Below are 24,331 nucleotides of genomic sequence, written 5' to 3'. Positions count from 1 at the left end.
CGATTCATTTTTCATGATAATGAATGGCCAAAGAGCCGTCACATGCTGTAGGCATAGCAAGGATCTTTTGTTCTCCCCTGGTGCAAAAAATTAGCCAAATTCACATCAGCATCTCTTTATGCTCGACTGAGGCCCCTACCTCACTTCTTCCTGAGTGCAACTGGCTGGATATCACTGTTGACAACGGATAAACAGAGCAACGCAGATCAGAGGGGTCAAATAGGAGTTCTGATTTCAGCCCAATGGGTTACTTCTTAAAGGGACTGGCTAAAAAGAGCCTTTACCCCAAAAGGTTCCTTTCAGAACCAAATCCTTTACAACAGAAACATTGCTGATGAGCTGGAACAAAACACACTGTCCAGGAAGTGACAGGGTCTGTTTCCTGAAACTCTTTCACTCTCTCTAGACAACATAGCTATCCTATTACGCAAGAGTGATGAAAATAGCGAGTATGTTAAACTGTGGCACAATGAATATTAAATTGCCTAAAAAATGCTGAATAAATAAAGTCTACATCGTACACTAGTCGAGTATCACAACCAGAAGAAATGGGACCAATTTTCCAATCATCTTGTTGATGATCGAATTGCTAACAAAGATTATGTCTTCAGACCATAAGAAATTCAACAAACAAAATTACGCAAGAGTGATGAAAATAGCGAGTATGTTAAACTGTGGCACAATGAATATTAAATTGCCTAAAAAATGCTGAATAAATAAAGTCTACATCGTACACTAGTCGAGTATCACAACCAGAAGAAATGGGACCAATTTTCCAATCATCTTGTTGATGATCGAATTGCTAACAAAGATTATGTCTTCAGACCATAAGAAATTCAACAAACAAAATTACGCAAGAGTGATGAAAATAGCGAGTATGTTAAACTGTGGCACAATGAATATTAAATTGCCTAAAAAATGCTGAATAAATAAAGTCTACATCGTACACTAGTCGAGTATCACAACCAGAAGAAATGGGACCAATTTTCCAATCATCTTGTTGATGATCGAATTGCTAACAAAGATTATGTCTTCAGACCATAAGAAATTCAACAAACAAAATTACGATCCTCTCTGAATATTTTCTCTAGCTTGACCTCAATAATCCCGCAAAATCTACTCCGATGTATTTTTGCCTTACAGTAAACCTGACGATGATTAGAACTATTGGACGCCATCATTTTTATATAATTTATCATTAAATTATTAAAAGCATAATATTAATTCAATTATTATCAAAAAGTCTATGGCATTAAGACTATAAAGTAGAGCTATAAAATCATAATAATAAATACATTTCTGGCCATTTTATTAGGAGCAAATTGCTGTTCCTACACACGAAGCAGCAGTCAAAATAAGTGTTTAAAAGTAACACGAAGAACATTTGAACCATTCGTGTAAAAAAACTTGGAGGCCTTTGGTTACGAACACTCCTTTTCCGTTCATCCCACAGCAGTTCAATACCCCCTGTGTGTAGCACAGTTGGTATAATCGCCGTCCTTTTCGGGTGGAAAAAACTTGAGTTCAAATCTCGTCAATGACACGAAGAATTTATGGGTCTCTTTCACTCCATCGCTAAGTTAGTCGGTCTCAGGCGCGGATAGAAAGGATTTTTCGTCCAGCAAAATTCCCTGGCCATTGCTGTGAACGAGAATATCATAGTCTGATTTATAAATGCTTCCATAAACATTTATTTTTCTGGTTGCTTAAATCGCGACAATATTAGCTGCCGTCCATGTGCCTACGACGGAAGCCGACATCCCCGATCCCCCCCCCCCTTTAATCCCAGACTTCATAGGTATTTCACATTTAACATTTTTTTTTGGTTGACCAAACATACATTCAAATCGTTGAATAGACTGCTCATTATATATATATACGACAAACTTGCAGGAGGTGTAGGGGGCACAAAGACGAATCGGAATCACATAGCATTGCAGGGTCCGAAATGCCTTCGTCATGCGGTAGAGGATGTTGAACGGGAGGTCGCGTGAACAGCGATCCCGCTGGAAGTCAGCATTTGCGAACCGGTTCCCGAGGCAGTAGGATGGACGAGTATTCAAACGTTGAACTGGGCGACATGCACCTCGCGTATGGTGCTGCGGACTGTAACGGGCGCGCCGCTCTGCGCTTGTACCAGGAACGTTTCCCGCACAGGCGTGCTCCTCATCATGCGATTTTCGCACGTGTGCACAGAAGGTTACGTGAGACTGGTTGTTTCACGAGAGGTACCATGAATCGAGAGCGAACGACGAGGACGCCAGACAATGAGGATAATGTCCTACGTCTTGCAGAAGGCAATCCGAGTAAGAGTGCTCGAGCAATAGGCCAACGATTGGGTATTTCCCAATCCACTGTATGGAGGATACTGTCAACAAACCAAATGAGTTCATACCATCTGCAACGCGTCCAATCATTGGAGCTTGCGGATTATCCACTCCGGAGGACTTTTGCTACTTGGTTTCTTCAAGAGTGCGGTAGACAGCGCATTTGCTGCGTCTGTATTGTTCACGGATGAGGCAAGTTTCACAAGAGAGGGAACCTTCAATCAACATAACGCCCATTTGTGAGCTTTGGAGAATCCCCATGGTACGCGAACACGTGCAACTCAACGCCGTTTCTCTGTCAGTGTTTGGGCCGGCATTGTTGGAGACCAGTCATTGGACCGTACCTTCTTCCCCCTCGTCTGGACGATAGGGCATACTTGATCTTTCTACAGCAAGTCCTGCCCGAACTTATTTTTTTTTTTTTTTTTTTTTTTGTATAGTATCTTATGTAGGACGGCACCTGAACGTCAATTCATCTCCGCCTTCGTACACTGTGATGATTACAGAAAGCACTGTAAAAGGCCAGAAATGTGTGTAAAATTATGTTCGTGCAGTGTGTGTGTTGTTGTGTTGTTTAGTTGTTTCTGGCCGTTTTGTCACCAGGCAGGCGATCACCTGGAAAGCCTGCCCAGTGTCCGTCTACACCACGGGGAGGTAGGCCACAACTACGCATGTATTGCGACCGCCCTCTAAACGCTCTGGTTTACCAGCTCTTACTGCCCTAGTATCAGGGCAAAAACAATAAAAATAAAAATAAATAAAAAAATAAATAAATAAAATAATAATAATAAAAAAATAAAATAATAAATAATAATAAAAAAATAAAATAATAAATAATAATAATAAAGTACTTATATGTAAGAAAATAATAAAAACTAGATAATAAAATCTGTCCATCGGGCAGCCCAAACCCAGGGAACCAGCAAAAATAAATAAGTAAATAAATACAAATAAAATGTGAAAAAAAAAAAAAAAAAAAAAAAAAATATATGTATATATATATATATAATCCGCACAAGCGTGGCTACTGTATTGAAACAGATGTCATTGTGACAGATTTGCCGTCTTTATCTACACCGTAAATAAACAGAAGCAAACGGGAAGCGCTAGCCAAAGTGGACCGAGTAAACGTTTATCCGATTAAGAATGTGGGCTGAGGAAATACGGTGAAAGGAGCGCCGATGTTCAATTCGACATCGGCGCGTGCACGCGCTCCATCGCCCGAATTAAGCAACTTCCTCGTGACATACGGCACCCCTATGACATCAACGGTGGCAGATTTATTTGCATAAAGGAAAATTCGTTCGCGAATGCCAATAGTTTACGGTCGCAGATAGCGGCAGCTCCACGTGCCCACCCTGATCGCTGTTCAAAAATTGCAATGGCTTTTCAAGTCTCCAGTGTGTTGGGGGAGGGGGGAAGCACGTGTTCCGAGCGCTACGCAGTCGGACGAAGCTGGAAATAAAGAAAAATCAAAAGTCGTCGCTGATTGCGTTATGACGGAACATTACTTCCGCAAGTGACGGAAGCCGGCATCGTCAGGTGGAATACTGACCTTGAACTGCGAGGCTTCTACGTGCATGCAATCGTGGCGACTCAAATGAATCTGCTTTGTGGGTCGCATAAGTGGAAACTTTAACCGTTTTCGTAAGGCCGGCCCTGTTGTGGTGTGACCTTGGTACGTTGTGCCCGCAGATCGTTGTTAATTGCGTCACTCGATAGTTCGGTATGGATCTCTACCGTACGGACGGGTGTTTCTGGCGAATGCGCTACAAAGCGTCATCCGGCAGACCGTGGTGTTCGGGGTCAAAGGTCACCGGCGTAATCACCGTCGCGCATCGATCAGATAGGACAAAACACATTCTCTGCACGTGCAGTGGAGGGAGTGTTGGGCCCGTACGTGGGAGCCCATACTCGGGTTATTCCCATCTACCCGCGCATTACATTTTAAAGATGGATGAGTTATTGGCAAACATTCTTCGAGGGAATTTTTATAGCAAGATGCCTTCCATCTGCTATTAAGATGGAGCCGGTATTGCTAAGGAGTAGCATTTATACATCGAAGCCTCCTGGAACGATTGAAAGAGCACGAAGCCTGTTACGTTGCAAGGAGAGGCGCACATTAATATATGAATCTTTATCTCGAATGGAAATTTTATGCATTGCGTACTCTGAAGTGGGCTCTGTCCATATTTAATGCATTTGTTTGAAAAATAAAATAAACCGCTAATGTCTCTGGTGCAAAAATATGCGCAAACGAATAAGCGTTTTATAACAAATAAAACCATCACAAAACTATTCCAATAAAATAAAATGTAAAATAGCTAACGTACTCTTCTGCTAGCTTCGATATTGGAATTAAATAAAACTAAATATTGACGAACCTAAGCGAATTACAGCACTGCGCGCAGTTACATTTTAGACAGTTGCGCATCACACTGTAGAACTCTATTGGGCTGCATCTTCTTCTCAAAAGGGGGTCCAAAATGCTTCTACACTTATAATCTTTTTACATTAATGGTTTATCGTGTTTACTAATTACATGGTTGTTCTTCAGATGGTGGAGGCTACAATGGTGATGTGTATAGTGCCCTCAAGCGTAGTATTCTGTCTCAGCTGACGTCACCTGATCGCAATGTTGGCAGTATTACATCCCGCTTCTCCAATGAACAAAGTACAGCTTTCAACACCAGGCTTCAGAAACTGCTGCTTGAGGTAAGTAAAAACGAACTCGGTACGTTGATATTTAAAAAAAAAAAAAAAAAAAAAGATTTTATTACTGAGAAATATTGTACAACCATCTGTTATCTCTGTATCAGTACCTTTGCTTCTGAAAAGGTCAATACGTGTTCACAGCTGCATTATTTTGGAATGGCATTGCATCTAGCAACGCGTGTAATATCACATCTTGGCCATCCCCCCCCTCACCTCTCACGTGATTCCTTGACTAATTATCTCTCTTTCGTAATCATATTATTGGGTAAGGCAAAAGGTCATTAAGCCTCCTATTGCCTCCTCGTGTTTCATTAAATATCAAACACCCTCATTACCATGCACCAAGTCAGGTTATTATTATTGTTAACAGCTACAAAACAGCAAACAAACGTGCCTGAGGGTGCAGCTACAAAACATTATTACACAGCTTCAAAGCAGAAGCTTGGAGTATACATTTCCCAAATAAAAAGAAAAGTAAATGTACAGATAAAATAAAACTAAATAAATAAAAGTAGGACTCATCCGTCCTATTTAAGTGAACAGGCAGAGCACTGGTATTTCTTCACACACAATCAGAGTCTTAGAACTTGCAAGAAGAGTCTATTTTAAGTCAGGTACCGGATGAGGTTAGCAATTCAGTTGCCTCTTGAAGTGTCCGGGGGTATCAAATATCTCAATATTTGCTTTGTTCATTGATCTTGCAGTCCTGTTGCAGAAGTTGTAGTATCCATAATTTGTTCTCGCATAGGATGGTTTCAGCAGTGGATGGTTTCTTAACGCTCTTGTCGGAGCGTTGAAATTTGTTTGTGAGACGAGATGAGGGCAATTCAGGGTACCATTTAACAGCTGGTTAAGAAGGAGTAAGTCGGCTTTATCTCTTCTTTCTTCCAGCGTTTCGAGTCCAAAGAATACACACCACTCTTGGTAGGATTTCTCATAGTATTCAAGGCCACTTTTAAAGCAAACGTACTGGATTGCTCTTTTTCGAATATTTTCAATTTCTAATTTTTGGTAAGCAACATGTGTGGACCAGACATGTCAGGCAAATTCTAGGGCTGGCCTAACACGATTTTGTAAAGAAAGATGAAAAGTGCGAACTGATTGAAGTCTCGGTTAATTCTTTTCAGGAAACCTAGTTTTTTGCTAGCTGCCTTCACAATGTTAGAGGCATGGACATCAAAGGAAAATGATTCTTTAATAAAGATACCTAAATTTTTGGCTGTACTAACTTTTTTGATCGCCTTGTTGTTGATACAATAAGAAAAATTAAGTTTGTTTTTCTTGTGTGCATTAGCAAAGCGCATCAGCTCACACTAGTTTTCGTTGACTGCCATTTTGTTCTCCTTCAGCCATTGAATAACTCGTCGAAGAGCTTCGTTTAGGATGATGCAGTCATTGGTACTGCGAATTGCTTTATAGATTTTTATGTCGTCTGCAAATATGTTGATTTTGATAGTCTCCAAGGGTGCTTGGCAAGTCGTTGATGTAGATAAGAAATAATAGCGGGCCTAAGGATGAACCCTGTGGGACACCAATTTCAGGCTTGAAAGGATATGAGGTTTTACCTTTAAATGTCACGGACATTTCTCTACCTTCCAAGTAGTTTTCAATCCAGTTTAGTGCCTGTCCTCTGAGACCATAGTGATGCAGTTTGTTGATTAGTCTCTGATGGACTACCTTGTCGAAGGCTTTGCTTAAATCAAGGAAGATGGAGTCGACTTGTTTTCCTTCGTCAAGCGCCTGAGATATATTCGAAACAAACGAAATCATATCTGTGCAGGTGGAAAGACCCTTGATAAATCCGTGGGAGTAATCTGACAAATTAAGTTTCATAAAGTTAAATAGCTGCTTCATTACAATGGATTCAATTATCTTTGAGAGTGTATTCAATTGACAAACTGGTCTGTAATTGTTGGGTGAGGGTGGGTCTCCTTTTTTGTAAAGAGGGGTAACAACTAGGGCCTTTTTCAGTTGAACTGGATAGATTCCACTCTCTCAAATACCAATTTTATTAAGTGAAGTAATGGCTTTACAAGTGTGGTTCCACATTTTTTCCATAAGACAGTAGGGATACCGCCCGAGCCTCGTGTGAGATCTTTTTCCATACTGTGGATTGTGCTTGGTTGATTTCAAATGCTGTTAGTGTATCAATGTAGTTGAGAGGAAAATTTTCGTTACCTTCCATTCCGTCATCTGCTGTATCTGTTTTGTAAATTTCTTCAAAGCTGCTAGCAAGGTAGTCTGTCTCAGACAAAGATGACAATTCACTGGGAATATCTAGCGTGTTTACAGCCGCATTTTGATTTTTTGCTTTGAAATAGCTGAATATAGGCTTCATATCTTTTGCCTCGAAGACTCTTCTTTCGACAAAGCACAAGTATTTGTTGTAGTCCTGTTTTAATGTCATTTTAACCTGTCTTCTTAAGGAAGAATATTTATTGTAAAGGCATATTTCTTTGTCTTTAACCTACTATGCATTTTTCGTTTTTTTTTTTTTGCCAGGAGGGATTTTAGTTCCTTAAAGAACCAGTGTGGGTAATTTGGATCAGGAACACTATAGCATGGAACAAGGTTGTTAGTTACTTCATTAATGATTTGGTAAAAGCAATCCAGTGCTTCTTGAGGATCATTGATTTTTAATAGTAATTCCCAATTACAGTTTTTAAATGCATAATTCATATCAGGCCATTTCACTTTATTGAAATTGAGCTTCTGTTTTTGTTCTAAATCCGTATCTTTAACTGATCTTTTCTTGATGGAAAAGGCCACGGGAATGTGATCTGATTTGAAAAGATTAGTTGGCTTAAAGACCACCAAAAGAAAGTTGGTGAAGAGCAAATCCAAGCAGTTTTCATTTCTAGTTGGAAATTCACAGATCTGATTCAGATTTAGAGAGATGAAAATTTTTTGAAATCTACCCTTAAGTGTCCAGACATTAGTTGGATTGGCATTACATCCATTGTAGGCATGTGGCATATTAAAGTCCCCTAAAACAATTAAATGGTCAATTCCCAGATGTTTATCAAGAATTTGGTCGATAGTGTTCTCAAATTCCATCATTTGAGAACACTATATGAGAACATCAAGCGTGTAATATCACATCTTGGCCATCCCCCCACCTCTCACGTGATTCCTTCGACTAATTCCTTCTTAAACCCATACCAACCATAATTCAGCCTGCGATTGACGGAGTCCCGATCCCCTGCGTTGAAAAGCAAAGAGATCTGGGTGTAATCTTCGACAGAAAATTACGATTCCATCATCATATAGACGAACTCTGTGCTAAATTCAACAAGAAACGGTGGGTTGCCAAGCAGCACTTGCTACACATTGACAACACAAACCTGATAAAAATGTATATCAGGATGATGGTTTTTGGAAGTATACTGTATGGAGTAGAGTTGTGGGGCTCAGCTGCAGACACCACAATTAAACCATTAAAAGCCGCTGAATACTGGCTCCTGAAGTGGGCAACCTGGAAGTGTCATCTCCCACCACAGCAGCGCACAACACCGATGGCCGACGCGCTGAATTTAACCAGGTTTTCAGCATTAATGCACGAGAGAAGACTCATCTTCACCGTAAAAATGATTTCCGGGAGAGTCTCAGCACCCAACGTTTGGGACACCGTGTGCTGGCGGATTCCCCAACCAGGTCTCCGCTCCACTCCCAAGCTTCTTGCTCTTCCTTCGAGACTACATTTGAAAGATCGGTTCCTCCCTTATCAGAAGCTCCACCTGGTTCAATCCTTGGATGCTGACTTATTTAAAATCATAGATGATAAAAAGTATAGACGGATCATCCTAGATCTGCACGTGGTCTCCACAACTACCAACTGATCTCAGATCGGTTTGGCGGGGCAAGAGACTCTCAGAAAACTGGACTCGAGGAAAATCTTTTGTTATCACAACTTGTTATTTTTGTATTAGTTTTCCTTTCAAGTCAATGTTATCTGCTATGAGTACTTTTTTTTTTTTTTTTTTTATTAATTAATCTTTTAATTTTAATTAATATTTTAATTTTTTAATTTTAATTAATTTTTTAAAAATTAATCTTTATAATTCCGGCGAGGTTATCTCTGCCGTTTGTTAACCCCTGGCATGGTGCCGTGAAGGGTATTGTATGGTCGTGGTACCTGCGTGTACCGATGTACTGTACAATAAAGATCTTATTTATTTATTTATTTAATTATTTCTCTTTCGTAATCATATTATTGGGTAAGGCAAAAGGTCATTAAGCCTCCTCGTGTTTCATTAAATATCAAACACTCTCATTATCATGCTTACCATGTACCAAGTCAGGTGACGTAGCTTGACTTGGAAACACGCGCCATATAAAACTCTCCTGATATGCGAGCTCCCTCTGTGGATATCGCTATTATTCTTGTGACGTCATCCAAATAAAGAGAATTCTCTTTGGAGCTAAATGAATGTAATTTAACAAGTTCTTCGCTTCATCAAACATGTTTTTTCTGTAATTTACCCACGAAGTGCTACACCAATAATATAGCGCTTGGTGTAGTTTCTAACCAAATTATGTTAATAATTTAGACTAACACCATAAAATAAAATTTAAAAAATACTCCACTTTATCTACGTAAGAAACAAATGCACAACCGAGTTTGGTTTTGGTTTTATTGGAATGCACAACCGAGCTCAACGTTCCAAGATGTGGTGCTTATCTCTTCTTCAGAGAACGTGTTGAAGGAAAAGAAGCAACATTCCCTTCGTTCAATAGATGTGCACCCTAGAACCTGGAATATAGCTTTATTCCGATGGGGAACAGCTATTCTCAAACCACGTGTGATCCCCCCCTCCCTCATTCAGTCAATTGCACCAGTAATATAATGGTATGGCAAAGCAGGGAGCTACTGCAAAAATAAAAGTGTGTTGATGAAACATGATGCTAGATAGGAATAAAAACAAAATATATGGAAATTCTCACCAGCTCCATCGAGCCATAACACTGTCACAATAACTAAGAGTAAACACCTGTTTCTGTATTTATCACTGATCTGTTTATTGCTGATTGTTGTTTATTTTGTATATATGACAAACAAAGTTATAAATTATTAAAATTTTGCATAATATAGTCTTTTTGTTAAATCAAAGGAACGAAGCAATGTGCCACTCTAAAACTGGCTCTCATTGCTCACATACAGCAGATAACAGAAAAATGCGCCTATTGGCACTCGAACTTTTCTCCTACCAACCTGCAGAATGATTAAATGCTACAGAGACAATATTGGCTCCAATTTATAATTTCGACAATATCATCGACAGCAATACTTATTAAACGAACTTCCTGCAATGTGGGTCACTTCCGTTTAGCTCAGCGCTCCAATTCAGCTGCACTATAGAATTATTCTCCACTGGCTCCTTAATTTTTAAAAGTGTAAAGAAAATTCTGCCTTTTAAGACCGCCTGTGACGAAAGGCATGCATAGTACGTCAGGTATTTACATCTTTGTTTTCCAAAATGACTCTGGAAATGGAAATTCGTGGATTCTTTTTTTTTTATAGACCAGATCCAAACGCCATTTGGATACAGTCAATTCTGTGTGATTAGTGTCAAGCAAAGCACTCCAATTCGGACGATGTCTTTAAATTTCTTCTATTATTTCTTCCCGAATATCTTCCTTCTCCAGGACCAAGCCAGAGAAGAACAAATAATCTTGTAACCTCTAACCAAAGACGTTCTATTTGTTCTAACTCGACAGAAAACAAATAACCGTGTGTGTGTGTGTGTGTGTGTGTTCCTTAATCTTGGCAGTAACGAAACGGGCGGGGCAGCTGCGGGTATTCCGGGCCAAAAAAGAAGCGATGGAATCGAAATAGCGCCAACGCTATTTTGTCGGAGATTATCAGTGGGCGGACGATTCCCAAGTTCGCTAATGAGCTTCTGTCAGACCGGGCGGCCATTGCAAGTAGCGTGATTAAAAGTGCCATCGGGAAGAACAGATGGAAAGAAGATGAGATAATCCTTTCTTGCAAAGTAGGAGAGTGCAAGTACGAAAAATGCTGTTAGAGATGGTGGGCTTCTGACGAAGAACCGATGACGTAGTTGGACACGCGGAATCTGTCGGTCGGTCCATCCGAGGGAGCTGCAGGCACAATGAAGCCGGCTTCCGTTTACGGAAGAGATGTGCCGCGTTCTGTTCATTCTAATAAAGTTTCAGGTCGTTCTAAATGCGATATACACCGCGTATTCAAAATATTATTGCGTTCTATCGACCGATGCCTGTTAGAGAAGTATAAAAGAATAGCAGAGTAGGGATGGTGAAAGTTGAGTTATCTTCTTTCCAGTCTACATCCTAAGAGGACGATGGAGGCACTCAATTCAAAACCATTACATGGCTTCCAGGCTGCCTGACTGGCACTTTAATCTTCGCAAGATGCACAGCTCGTTCTCAGTTTTGTAGAATACACCCTGAAGAAATGAATATAACACAAGATGACAAATATTGTACATATGCACGTCTCTCTCGTCTTTTTATTTCTTTCTCGACCTCTCTTTCTCTATTTTAACTTCTTAATCTCTTCTTTCTCGAATTTCTTCGTTCTGTCTCTCATTATCTTTTTTATCACCCTATCTTTCTTTCCTAATCCCTTTTTCTCTTAATCTCAACTTCCTCCTCTTCCTCGACTTTCATGTTGTTCATTCCCTCTCCTCTTTTTTTCTCAACCTGTATTTTTTCTTTCTTAATTCCTTCTTTCTTAAACTTCTTCCTCTTCTTTCTAAATATCTTCCTCGTCTTCTTTCTAAATATCTTCCTCGTCTTCTTTCTAAATATCTTCTTTCACTTTTCTTTTTTGTCTCTCTTTTCTCAACCTGTCTTTCTCTATTTTTTTTCTTAATCCCTTCTTTCTTAAACTTTTCTTCGTCTTCTTTCTTAATATCCTCTTCTTCATCTCTTCTTTCTCGGCTTTCCTGTCGTTCGTTCTCTCTCATTCTGTCTTTTGTTTTCTCAAGTTATCTCCTCTATTTTTTCTTTCTTAATCCCTTCTTTCTTAAACTTCCTCCTCTTTTCTTTCTAAATCTTTTCCTTTCTCAATTCCTTCCTTCCTCTTCTTCTTTCTTAATCTCTTCTTCCACCTTTTCTTTTGTTTGTTTCTCTCTCTCTCTCTCTCTCTCTCTCTCTCTCTCTAGAGATGAATAGTGTATTGAATCCTCTAGCTTCATTCTCATGGACCCTTAATGAAAATGTGGAAGGTAGAGGATTGAATCCTCTAGCTTCATTCTCATGGATCCATCAAAGGCTGCATGGATACACAAGTAGAAAAAAATTCCTTCTGTCCATCCATCCATCCATCCAACCGACTAAACGTAAATTTCCTGTACAAGGAGTCAAAACTCTACACGATAATTCGACGCATGCAAAGGATGCATAATATTACCTATTAACGTTCGCATTATAAATGGGCGGGCCAGGGCCAGTCCACGTGCACCCGTTCACTCTTTCCAAGGCAATGGATAAAGTTACCTCGTAATGAATTCTCAGAGGTAGCCAGCGTATCCTAATTTGTATATCCTCGTGAATATTTAATCCCATCTCGGCTTTTGTGGACCAGTAATGAGTGGAAAGTTGATATATAGAGCTCCAGAGCAGTAGATTTCTCCAGGGATCGGAGCAAAAGGAAGAAGAAGAAGAGAGGAAGCATTTCCACTCATGCGCAGACACACACGCACGCACAGACAGTCAAAACAGTCGGAGCTTAACATGCGCTGCAGTGAAATGGCTACGCAGAAAGAGAGAGAGAAAGATTTTAGTGAATTTTTCTTTGTGTTTAGCTAACGGCACACATCTGGCAATAAGAAAAGGAAGCCACGGACCGAGAATGTCTTTTGTGTTCCTTTTGTGTGTGTTTCCGGTGAACAGAAATTACTGCGCTGGTAGGCTTTCCGTAATAGATGACTCTATATTGCCTCCGAGTAAACCGGGGTCGACAGGCGAAGCAGGGACTTCAGATTGGATCAGGAAGAGAACAGAAAGAGTAGATGGGCCCACGACAATGAAACTTTCATGAGATTTGCCCCGTGCATTGTGACGAAATTTCACCTCGCACGTTTCTTTCTGCTCGCCTACGTGCTTCGGCACTACCCTCCTTCCCCCCCCCGTACGTGCGTCAAGTTTCGCGATTGAATTTCCTTCGATTCAGCATTTACGACAGCGCCCCCTGTCAGTACGTCCTCGATCGAAAATTGCTTCGAATAAACTACGACTCCATCCCTTCCTCGTTCATCCAACTTTTTCTTTTCTCTTTCTCCGCAACACTATCCCGACAGCCTTTGTAATTTTGAAATGCAGCCTCTTATTCTTCGACTCCCAAAAATTGCTCGACATCGACCTATTTTACTTACAATGACAACAAGCACGTGGTGCCCCTGTATTCTTTATTGTTGTCTACTTATGCGTGACAACACGAGATGCAAAATAATTTAATATGGCAGCAATTTTAAGCTGCTAGAAGAAAAAAAAAAAAAAAGGATGTCCAACAAAGACCCGTTTATGTGGCCTGTCTCATAAGCTGGGCCTACATTTTCAGTCCTATTTCCACCCGAAAAGATGAATATATGTTAGAAATAGCGACCTGCTTAATCTCATTTCAGACAACATCCCCTCGACCTGGTTGTTTATTCAAAACTGACACACTCCGGATGATTTATTCTGGTAGTTGTTGGTTGCTCATAATAAAAAACTAGCGATGGTTGATCACTAAGTATCTGTTATGCTTCTTATCCGTACCTCTCTCTTCGGCCAGCCTAGTTACAACGGCAATAAATAACCTAGTGTTCAATGACATGGAGAGTGTTGGGCTTTTCTGATCCCACAGTAACCATGGAAACGTGTGCGTTTTCTCATCAAAAGTTGATGTCTTTGTTGTGGATAATTCTACTCCTTATTTTTCATATATTGGAGTATTAATCATATGATTCACAGTTGAAGAGCCCTCCCAATCTGCACAATGCGGTAGTTCTTTTAATACATAAATTTATGTGAGAAGAATTGTTATGGCGTTTATTCACACTATCGGTTTGTCTAGTTTTTGGAGTGACAGCGAGTGTCCCTCCAGAAACTAGACAAACCGATCAGAAAATAAACCAAAAATTTTAAACACTATAACCACAAATATTCGGACAACCCCCTCCACGTATATTGTGTACCAAAAGTCTCCTGCGAGTGCGTATCGGCTCAATATGTTACCAGTACCACTCATGGATCGGAACTTACTTTCAACGAGGAATAATTGTAGGACGCCTGAATCCACGAAATCCATGATTTATGTGGTCAGCGGGAACACAACGCTCCATGCCCAACAGATATCCAAGAACTTTTTTTTAAAAGAACTAGCACTTACAAACCAGCATGAACTTTTATCTTTCTTTGGACAGGAAAGCGTCACAGGACTATCTGGAACCAGTTATCTGGTTGGATTGCTTATGTAATATTTCTTATGACGCTTTCGTGATAAGGGATTACAGGAAAGCAGTGAACATTTTATATTCTTTTCCTAGTCTTGGACTGATCCCTTGATCAACCTGTACGATCACTGTACATATCATATAACGAGTCTGGACCCAACTTCCAATTTAACAGCTATGGGACGAATTGGAGCGCAGGATTAGACCGCAGCCAAAAGAACCTTCTTTCAAATTGCAGTTGCTTTTCAGGAAGAACGAAGACAAATTCCTCCTACATCTATCGGAAGTTAGTGGATAGTATGCTCAGTAGAACTGAGGCTTCCCAAAAAGCAGCGTACTAAGTCTTGGGTTTCTAAATTAAAACTCTTCTTTTCAAATTACCTATGAATGTCCGAATACTTGGTCACGTAATTCACCACAGATTTCTCATGACTTGAACTGCCTAGAAGTAAATTCTAAACAAAACGGGAACAACCCTCCCCCAGTCTATTGACAGTAACTTAGCCTTGGATGTTTTTATTTCAGAACTGTTGGCCTTTTATCCCGTTCGTGTTCATGACATCCGGGTCTTTAAGAGTCTAGCATTTACACAAAACGAGGGGTCGTGGAACTCGTGTTTACTTGTTCCTCCTCTCTTATGTTGATCCCAATGTCTACCTTTATATAGGGTAGAAATCCATTAGAGAGCTGCACAAGGATGTTGCTCTTTGTTACTAACAAGATGTTGCCAGCTTTGGAAAAACTTTTGTTTATCCAATAATGAGTAATCGGATTAAAGAAATCCTTCTCGGCCGTGTAAAATCGAAGAATGTTTTTAGAGAGTGAAATATTTTAAGGTCCTGTAAGTAAACAAGACAATGATGTGGTCAGGTATAAACAATATAAGAAAGAAGGAAGATTTGAAAAATTTTTTTTAATGAGATCAAAGGTCGGTAAAGATTTACAGGTGGAGTAAAGAAAGTGCTTTGAAACAACTAACAAGATTTGGTTTGTAAATTTTGAATCTGTTTCTTATAAGAAACTGGAGTGATATTTATGTATGACCTATTTCCACCATTATTGTCGACGAAATTGGAAGATATGAACTCCCAGAAGATACTTTCTACATGTTTATATTTGTGCTGCTTTTCCACTAGATGGAGTTATTACACCCGAATTGGGCTACCTAATCTTCCTTATCGAAAAAGAGGGGAAAGAAAACAGCTCTGAAATATCATTTGTTAATGGGAAGTCCAGAATATAGGAGGAGAAAGATAATTGTCTTGTGAAGAAATAAGTTGCTAGATCCAAATCGATAATAAGAGCTGGTAGCATCATCTTTTTTTCATCCAGCTTTAATAATGCCGACTTAACAAGAAAGTTTATCTTTGGAGATAGAGTCCGCAACCAATAAAGGAAATGTGAGGGACATGAAGTGTACCTTCTGAGTAATGAAATCATAACGATCTTGTACGAGTACACTACAGAAAGTAGTTCAAGAATAAAATGCAAAATAGTTGATATTAAAATCTCGAAATATTTCTTGTATCCAACATCATGTGTGGTGTTTCTGATATCCTATAGAGGACGCTCTTTCCAAATACTAGTAACTATTATTTGAGGGACGGAATGTAGAAGATTGATAATTAAAATGTTAACGATCGTTCGTCAAATGTAGGAAGAAAAAATAAAATCTATCCGTTTTGGGATGTTCGGAGATACGAAATTCTAAAAGAAGAAAATTGAGTGCTTTCGTCCCTCTTCAAGCCGAAGAGGGTAAAATCCACAAATGCATTCATTGTCGGCTGCCTGACTCATTTTACGAGTCCAATAGCGCAGCTGTCAAAGAACCGACGTGACATCTACCTCGGGGAGTCCAAGAAAGTCCTCTAGGGAAGAAACCTGCGTTCGTGGTGGCAGTATTTGGCCAATGAATGCAGATGCAAGTGTTGTGTTCGCAGTTAACATTTAGATTTCAAAGTTTCAAAGTTATGCGCAAGATTTCTTTCTTCCAAATGCGCATGTCAGTGCTAATTTGCACCTGGAAATTGTTTACTGTTAAAAAAAAAAAAAAAAGTGTTACTATAGTTATGTGGTTATCGACAAAATGGGAGATTTAAAATTGTCAATCCTACAATGTAGGTTTCAGCTTTCTCATCTTTACGTTAAAGTCACGTGGTCGTGTTTCGTCAATGACAAAAACGAATTTTGTCACTTTTGATAACTTCCACATCTCTCGCACTCTCTCCATTGGAATAATTCGACGTTCACGTACAGACTACCGATGGTACGCAGCATCAAACGTGAAACGCAGTGAGGCTGTCGATAACGTACACGCTGCATCGTGTCATGCTGAAGGATGTGGCGAAGTCATTTAGTTGTCAGTCTGTTTTCCGTCACCTCGTGGTTACACAACTGACTCTCGAACACGTGGTGCTTGTCCAATCAAACAAACTTCACTTGCACGAAGTTTGTTCCATTAGAACCCACGTATCTAATTACATTCAGTTGGCATACAGCGATAATGTTATTAGCCAAGAGAGAGAGAGAGATAGGCTACCAAGAGATATAACCAAGACAGTATGGATCATAGGGCACTGTTACCAAAATCATTAGTCATCCACCAAGGTCCCTAAATATTCCAGTTACTCAGTATACTAAGGCATGTAAAAATTAACTTTACATTTAAAACAAATTACCTTATGTGAAGAGGAGAAATTCTACTCCCTCCTCCTGCAATCGGCTAACTACAGATCTGATTAGGAGCCCTTTATAAGAGTATTCTAATCTCTGGAGGGATTCAAGCCAAACCTCTTCAAATGCGTGATCAAGTGGCGAACCCACTGTCCTGTCACGAAGGAGACAGATTTCAAACTTTGCATCCGAAAATTAGACTGCCTGTTTGTTGATGGATGGAGAAATCTAGATGAATTATATGATCTAGTAATGATTCAATTTTATGTTTTATGGAAATTTCACATAACCGCCTTCTTTTGTTTTTTTTGTTCCGCCTAACACTTGTAGGCGGAACAAAAAAACGGGATCTTCTGCTCTGTCGGATAATTATAACAGGGAACTTTGTCCAATGTTTGTAACATGGCTACAAATATTAGACAAACCTACAATAATATTACAGCCATGCGCTTTTCATTTTCCTAACAGTGGTGGCGACGTGCCTTTGTATTTCCCTAACAATGGCAGCTATGTGCCTTTGTTGTCGTTTTTTTTCAACAATGGCAGCTTTGTGCCTTTGTTGTTGGTTTTTTTTTTTTCAACAATGGCAGCTTTGTGCCTTTGTTGTTGGTTTTTTTTTTTTTCAACAATGGCAGCTTTGTGCCTTTGTTGTTGGTTTTTTTTTTTTTCAACAATGGCAGCTTTGTGCCTTTGTTGTTGGTTTTTTTTTTTTTCAACAATGGCAGCTTTGTGCCTTTGTTGTTGGTTTTTTTTTTTCAACAATGGCAGCTTTGTGCCTTTGTTGTTGGTTTTTTTTTTCAACAATGGCAGCTTTGTGCCTTTGTTGTTGGTTTTTTTTTTTCAACAATGGCAGCTTTGTGCCTTTGTTGTTTTTTTTTTCAACAATGGCAGCTTTGTGCCTTTGTTGTTTTTTTTTTCAACAATGGCAGCTTTGTGCCTTTGTTGTTGTTTTTTTTCAACAATGGCAGCTTTGTGCCTTTGTTGTTGTTGTTTTTTTTCAACAATGGCAGCTTTGTGCCTTTGTTGTTGTTGTTTTTTTTCAACAATGGCAGCTTTGTGCCTTTGTTTTTTTTAACAATAGCAGCGATTGTTACTAAAATTATTACTAGATCATATAATTCATCTAGGTTTCTCCATCCATCTTTGTTTTTTTAACAATGGCAGCAATGTGCCTTCGTTTCGACCATTTTATTGCTACTTTTCACTCTATCGAATACTTACTGAGTTTTTTTTTTTTTGTTGTTGTTACTGTTGCTTTATTCTGATGTATATCATCACATCAAAATAAATCTGTTTATTTTCAGATTGAAGAAATATCACTGCAATCTTTAAGAGAATATCGCAAAACAGCGGTTGTCCGAGGACAAAAAACGGTAATAACAAGGGACCTACCTCTGTACCAAAAGACACTAGAGAAGCGTGGTTTTGTCGTTCACAGCCCTCCCTGGTACAGAACACATCGTCTGGTAGAGACTAACAGAACTGTATATTATATGGCAGACAGTAAGTGACTTGTCTTTGTTCATCTGATTACGTAAAATTATTTTAAATTTATGTATATATTTGGTCCGACACCCAAAAACAGTCATCTTTTATGAAAAAGAAATTGTAAAATATCTGCTTGGCATTTCTCAGTTAGAAAATCACAACCCATTCATGCTAAACGTACAAAAGGACGCCTGCTTTTGAAACTGCAAACTATGATCGATGTATGAAACTCAAAAACATTTGAAAACGCGAACGGGTTCAGAAAGTTGAGATTACCAGTCCATTTCCTACCTATTAGGACCCTTTTATGGCTCTGAAGCAAAATTCCAACTCAAATGGGAAAAGTTAAGTGTGTGCCGGATGACCAAGTATCGTGTCACGTGGCGTACAATAACACCCATTCCGCCAGCTATCCGGAGAATGCACACATTGTTTAAACGACAGATACGCTGACACGTGATCTCGACAGCGGAGCACAGAAGAGAATCACTGCTTTGACCATCAGCCAAGCGTGGTTCTACTCCAGAAACGTGTTTATTATAAACCCAAAGTTAAAATCTTCTCGATGAAGAAAATTGTTCTTTAAAGAAACACGATTTTGACCTCCAGCGTCCACCATATCATGTAAAAGCTGAATCCTGCGTGGTAAGATTCAGAAACATCAAAAGATAAATGAAATCGATCAATGGAAACCCATCTGGTTTCTTAGCAACGAATAATATTTACTGCGTTATCAAAATCATTGATATCGCAATGGAGAATTCATTTGTGGCATCTTTTTCATAAAATTTTTCCAAATCAGGGATCCAAAAGCAGTATCTTCAATAATTATTTGAAAATAAGAAAACTAAATATAACCTCTATAAAATTCGCTATAGATACTAAAATGTCCCTATAAAACTTCAGCTTACAGCAACACAGATATACAAAATATTCCTACAGGCTCTTAAAAATTAAATTATCTACATTTCCCTAAACTGTTGTGGGTCAAGGGCAATAGATGATGCAGCAATGAATAATCCACTGGGCTACGCCAAAAACCGAATGCAGAAATTGTATGGATGTTAGCGAAAGATAGCTTTTGGTACAAAAATACACGGTTATTTCAAATGTTTCTCAGTGCACACGTATAAATAGGAGCTATTTCCATCCATCGGAAGAAGATTACGCACTATCTGAGCCTTTTCTTGGAAACTACTGATTTAGGTAACTGCTTCTTTATACAGCATTACAGTTATATATATTTATATATATAGCCCGTGCTCGCAAACAGATAACGAAGAAGCTCCAACTAGCTTCCGTATCGGTTTATGGACACAGTAAAGATAGGATTTGTATCTTCGAGCGGTGGAATATCTCTTCGATTTTTCACCAAGACAATCTTTTCGTAAAATACTTGTGATTTAAGAAAACATGAGTCACGAACAATGAGAGAATTGGAGAAGGGAAAGAATGGGGAGCAGTAGAGGGTAACATTATGAGTTTTCTTCTACTGATGGCAATCGATAAATGGTCCAGGGGTAGATCTTAGTCGACTCTACTTATAAAAATAAATCGAAGACTTTTTCAAAACCTGTTACTCTAAGTACTGTTGCTGTATGTTTGATATGCATGTTGTCAGTTTAGGTAGAGTAAAAGGGCTAATAATTATACCTTCTCAATCTTCTTGTAGAGACAGAAACTCTCCGTCAGGGTACGCTGAAGTCGGAACCGTTAAACTGGAGTCTCGTGCTATGTATGACGTTCTCCGATGGCGATCCTGGATTGTGTTTAGAGAAAAAGGAATTGATGCGGATTCAGCCTCATATTAGGGTAAGTAATACTGAAAGAAGAAAATGTTTGTGGACATGTTTGAACTAGTTCATTCCTCACATAATTCGAAGCTAAACCAAGTGCAAGAAGAAACTTACCGGGTACACAGCCTAAGCGATAACTTTTTATGTGATGTGTTAGCGTATTGCGTTATACTTTGAATAAATCAATAATTAATTTTATTATTATTATAATACTTTTGTTTTCTTAATTAAGAAGTTCTTTTGTAAGACCATATATACGAGGTATGAGTGAATTAGCTGATTGATTCTATTTGGATGTCTGTAAAAATTCAAAAAGAGGTATTCACAGCCATTAAGAGTTGATGATTAAAATGGGTGTTCGTTTTTTTTTTTTTTTTTTTTCATATATATATATATATATATATATATATATTCAGTTATGTTTTCTTGGCTTGGCCAGATCTGAAATATATTTGAGGTTTTTGAAGTTAGCATTTGGTCTAAATGAGAAAGAAGGCTGTTCGAAAAGTAGTGGCATATGTTTTAGTGAGCTAGTTAAAGGCATTTAATCAAAGAACAATGAAACGACATCTTAATGAAGGTACCCATGCCATTCAGGTATTTGTCCCACCAAGCAGCAGGTGTGGTCATACCTCTGCCGTAAAATTCAGGGACATTCCCACTCAACCAGGTTTCAATGCAATATTTAAAGAAATTTTTTCAAAGACTCTCGCAAACAAAAGTCTGAGGTCAGCAACCAATTTTAAGGTACTATACATCTGAGCTTTGAATATTGATTCAATTACTGAAGCTTCACTTTGCATCCTACTTGCCATGTCCTCATTCAAGATAAGGATAAAGAGAGGAATTATTAAAGCCAATGTGTTTATCACCTAACAACATTCAAGTCTTTCCATCATACCCAACATAGTCACGCGACCAGAAGAGTTTGTTTTTTTTAAAGTCTTTTTCCTTTTATTGTGAATGTCCCTGAATGCCTTTTATTTTTAAAATAACATTCGGTGCCATTCACATAAACTTGTACAGCATTAAATGGAAATATGCATTCAAAACAAATTATTTAAAATTCTGAATCAGTGATTATTTAATACCTACAGGTAAACCGGATACCTGGCATTCGAGGTGTTTTGTGGCAAAAAGACGCCCTCTGCAGTACAATGAACGAAGCCCGAAAACTATCAGGTAAGAGAAAATAAATAAAAGGAAAAAAAAAAGTGTGTATGATTGTGCGCGCGAGCGCCTGGTGTGCGTACATTTCTATACTACAAAGATGATTGCATTCGCTCCTGTAAGAGGGACTCAGCTCATTAACTAATGATTTCCACACGTCAACTGCGTGCTCTACCTGACCCCTAGAAAAGTAAAGCCAAAATCTCTCAGGTAAACTTCGGCTGTCATTACAAAAGCCACGTCACGTTTTATCTCGTGCAACAATAAACACGCGCGCAACGTCAGTCTGCCTAAGAAGACGTGAGTAGGCGAGATCAATTTAACCGGAAAAATCTCATCACAGAACAATACCAAGACTTTTCCATTAGACCCTATTAGATTTTCCATTAGAAATGAAGACGAGATTAAATTTTAAGATGGTTTCTCTTTCTTTTGCCACATCCGTTTTTCTTTATTGTTAGAAATTCTTCAAAAAATAAGTTACGTAAAACTAAAATATAAAATTATTCTTTCTTTCTTATCTTTTGTAGCCTTAGAAAAAGATTTCGCCCCTCCCATCTGCTTCAACCTTCCGTCGCAGTACCACAAATACCTTCACGCTGCCGAAACTCTGGGGTTATCTACACAATGGCTTCTCAAACCAATTACCTTTGGAACGCCTTCACCTGGTCCGAGATTACTAGATGTTTTCAGTCCTTTGGGACAAGCGGATCTGCAGGAGTAAGTATTAAAAGATCACTTTCCGTTAGTATCTTTCTTTTGAAATACTTTGGCACTTATCAAAATTATGGTTAGTTCAATAACACGAGTACTTATTGGGAACTTTGGGGAGAACAGGGGGAAGAGTAATGCTTCACTTAATTGATTCTCTTGAATTATATTTCCAAGTACAGCATTGTCTGCTAACGTTTAATTAATGATTTCCTAGCTAAGGTAATTAATTACTCGTTTCAATGTCTTTAAGAAACTGGAGACCCAATTAAACACGCAGACTTCCGAAAACTCTTAAACATTTCAAAGACAAGTCTTTCAACAAGAGTTTTCAATATTTCATAGAAAGGATTTGTCGTAATAAAATAAACAACAAAACAAGTTGTTTAACCATCTACAAAGTTTGATATCGCAATGATCTGATGATTCTCTGTCTTCGAACTTCTCAACTAATGTTGGAGTTTCCAAAGGCCACTCTTTTCTTCTGTATATTAACGACCTTCCATTGACTGAATGGAAATCCTATCCATCAATTCCAGGAAATCCTGGAAAAATACTATCGTTCCTGGAACATCCACGATCAGTTCCTCAAATGCTGATCTCCAGATTATTCTCCAACGGCGAAGATGAAAAACTTCGTTAACATCAATTATCTCATCTCTCTCAAAAGTCGATCGGTTTCCTCTATGCTTACCTTCAACAGCATCCAATCTAAGCAATAACACATTTCTGCCTTTACAGATTATATAAGCAAAACACTAGTGGTTTTAATGTGTGGTTTCTCAATTAAATAATTTCTTAATCAATGATTACAATGTTTGGCTCATTATATCGAGATCTGACTGTATTATAATCTTGAAGTCTCTGACAATCAATTGTCAGATCAATTGATTTTTTTTTTTTTTTTTTTTTTTGTTTGCAGCGCTGAATGGAGTGAAGTGTCGCAATGGATAAAGTGAAATACAGATCACTGATTCGGTTCCTCTGTCTGCAAGAGAAAAAACACCCCAACACAATCCACAAAGAAATAGTCGCTTTTTATGGAGAAAACTACCCAGGTTACAGTTTGTTGCACATTGGTATAAACAGTTCAAAATGTTGAATGATCTCAGTGAATGATGAAGAAGTCCCAAGTCACCCAGCAACTGTGGGACAGAAGTGTTGCAAAAATTGAGGCATTAATCCTAGAAGATTGACGTATTAGCGTCAAAGAACTTGACTCAGAGCTCCAAATTAGTGGATAGTCTGTGGAGAACATCATCCAACAGTTTCATATGAATAAAGAGTCTACTAGATGAGTTCCAGACTTTTGAACCCTTACCAGAAGAAGGAATGGGCACAATTTGCACATGAAATGTTGACGATGGGCCAGGTAAAACTGAAATATTGTCACATCCTGCTTATTTCTCAGACATTGCTCACTCTGATTTCTTCCTCTTTCCTGCTTTAAAGTCTTTCGTGGAAAACACTGCTGCCGAGTCATGGTTTGGAGGACAGTCAGAGGACTTCTGCAAAACTGGCCTGCAGAAAAGTACTGAGAGATGGCAAATATGTCATTGTCTGGTGATTATGTTGAAAAAATGCAATATATGGCGTTTGTTTCAACCTTACCTCACACCACTTCTGGGTGAATGCTTATTTTTTTTTAATTCCCCTCGTAATTGCATCTCAGTATTATTAGTCACAGAACGTGTAAAATTTTAATCATAATGACATTACCAGATGCCACCAGGAAACAAAACGAAATTAGTTTCATGGCTTGTTCATTTATCCACGAGCTACATATCCAAGAATGTAGCTGCCTGCATTAGCTTCAATCAATCATGGAAGATGCACCTGCTTTTTGGTTGATCACCTTATTAATAGCTAACCTATCATTTTCTTTGACAATGTCATATGTCACAGTTTCTTGGGTACCATTAGAGTTAACCTCTGACCTTTCTCGATAATCCGCCATCTCTTGGCTTTTTCTTTTATGGGAAATTTAGCGCATTTAAAACTCGAATTATTTCATGTAGTTTATTTGAAG

At 38.7% G+C, this 24,331-nt stretch overlaps 1 protein-coding gene across 2 annotated transcripts in view; it reads left to right on the top strand.

The window, feature by feature from the left end:
• Nucleotides 1-24,331, top strand: part of LOC150078136 (cadherin-like and PC-esterase domain-containing protein 1) — a 168,449-nt gene that overhangs the window by 116,609 nt on the left and 27,509 nt on the right. For both annotated transcript variants that reach the window (XM_090385077.1, XM_090385076.1), the window contains 5 exons: nucleotides 4,885-5,042; nucleotides 18,442-18,640; nucleotides 20,298-20,437; nucleotides 21,519-21,603; nucleotides 22,122-22,311. In XM_090385077.1, the coding sequence (XP_090241203.1) occupies nucleotides 4,885-5,042; nucleotides 18,442-18,640; nucleotides 20,298-20,437; nucleotides 21,519-21,603; nucleotides 22,122-22,311 (772 nt within the window). The remainder of the gene's footprint in view (nucleotides 1-4,884; nucleotides 5,043-18,441; nucleotides 18,641-20,297; nucleotides 20,438-21,518; nucleotides 21,604-22,121; nucleotides 22,312-24,331) is intronic.

Source organism: Mastigoproctus giganteus, chromosome 11 (genome assembly GCF_048544385.1).
Source record: "Mastigoproctus giganteus isolate SK-2022 chromosome 11, ASM4854438v1, whole genome shotgun sequence".
Classification (NCBI taxonomy): Eukaryota; Metazoa; Arthropoda; class Arachnida; order Uropygi; family Thelyphonidae; genus Mastigoproctus; species Mastigoproctus giganteus.
The sequence above is the reverse complement of the archived record's forward strand: the minus strand, read 5'-3'. Positions and strand labels throughout refer to the sequence as shown.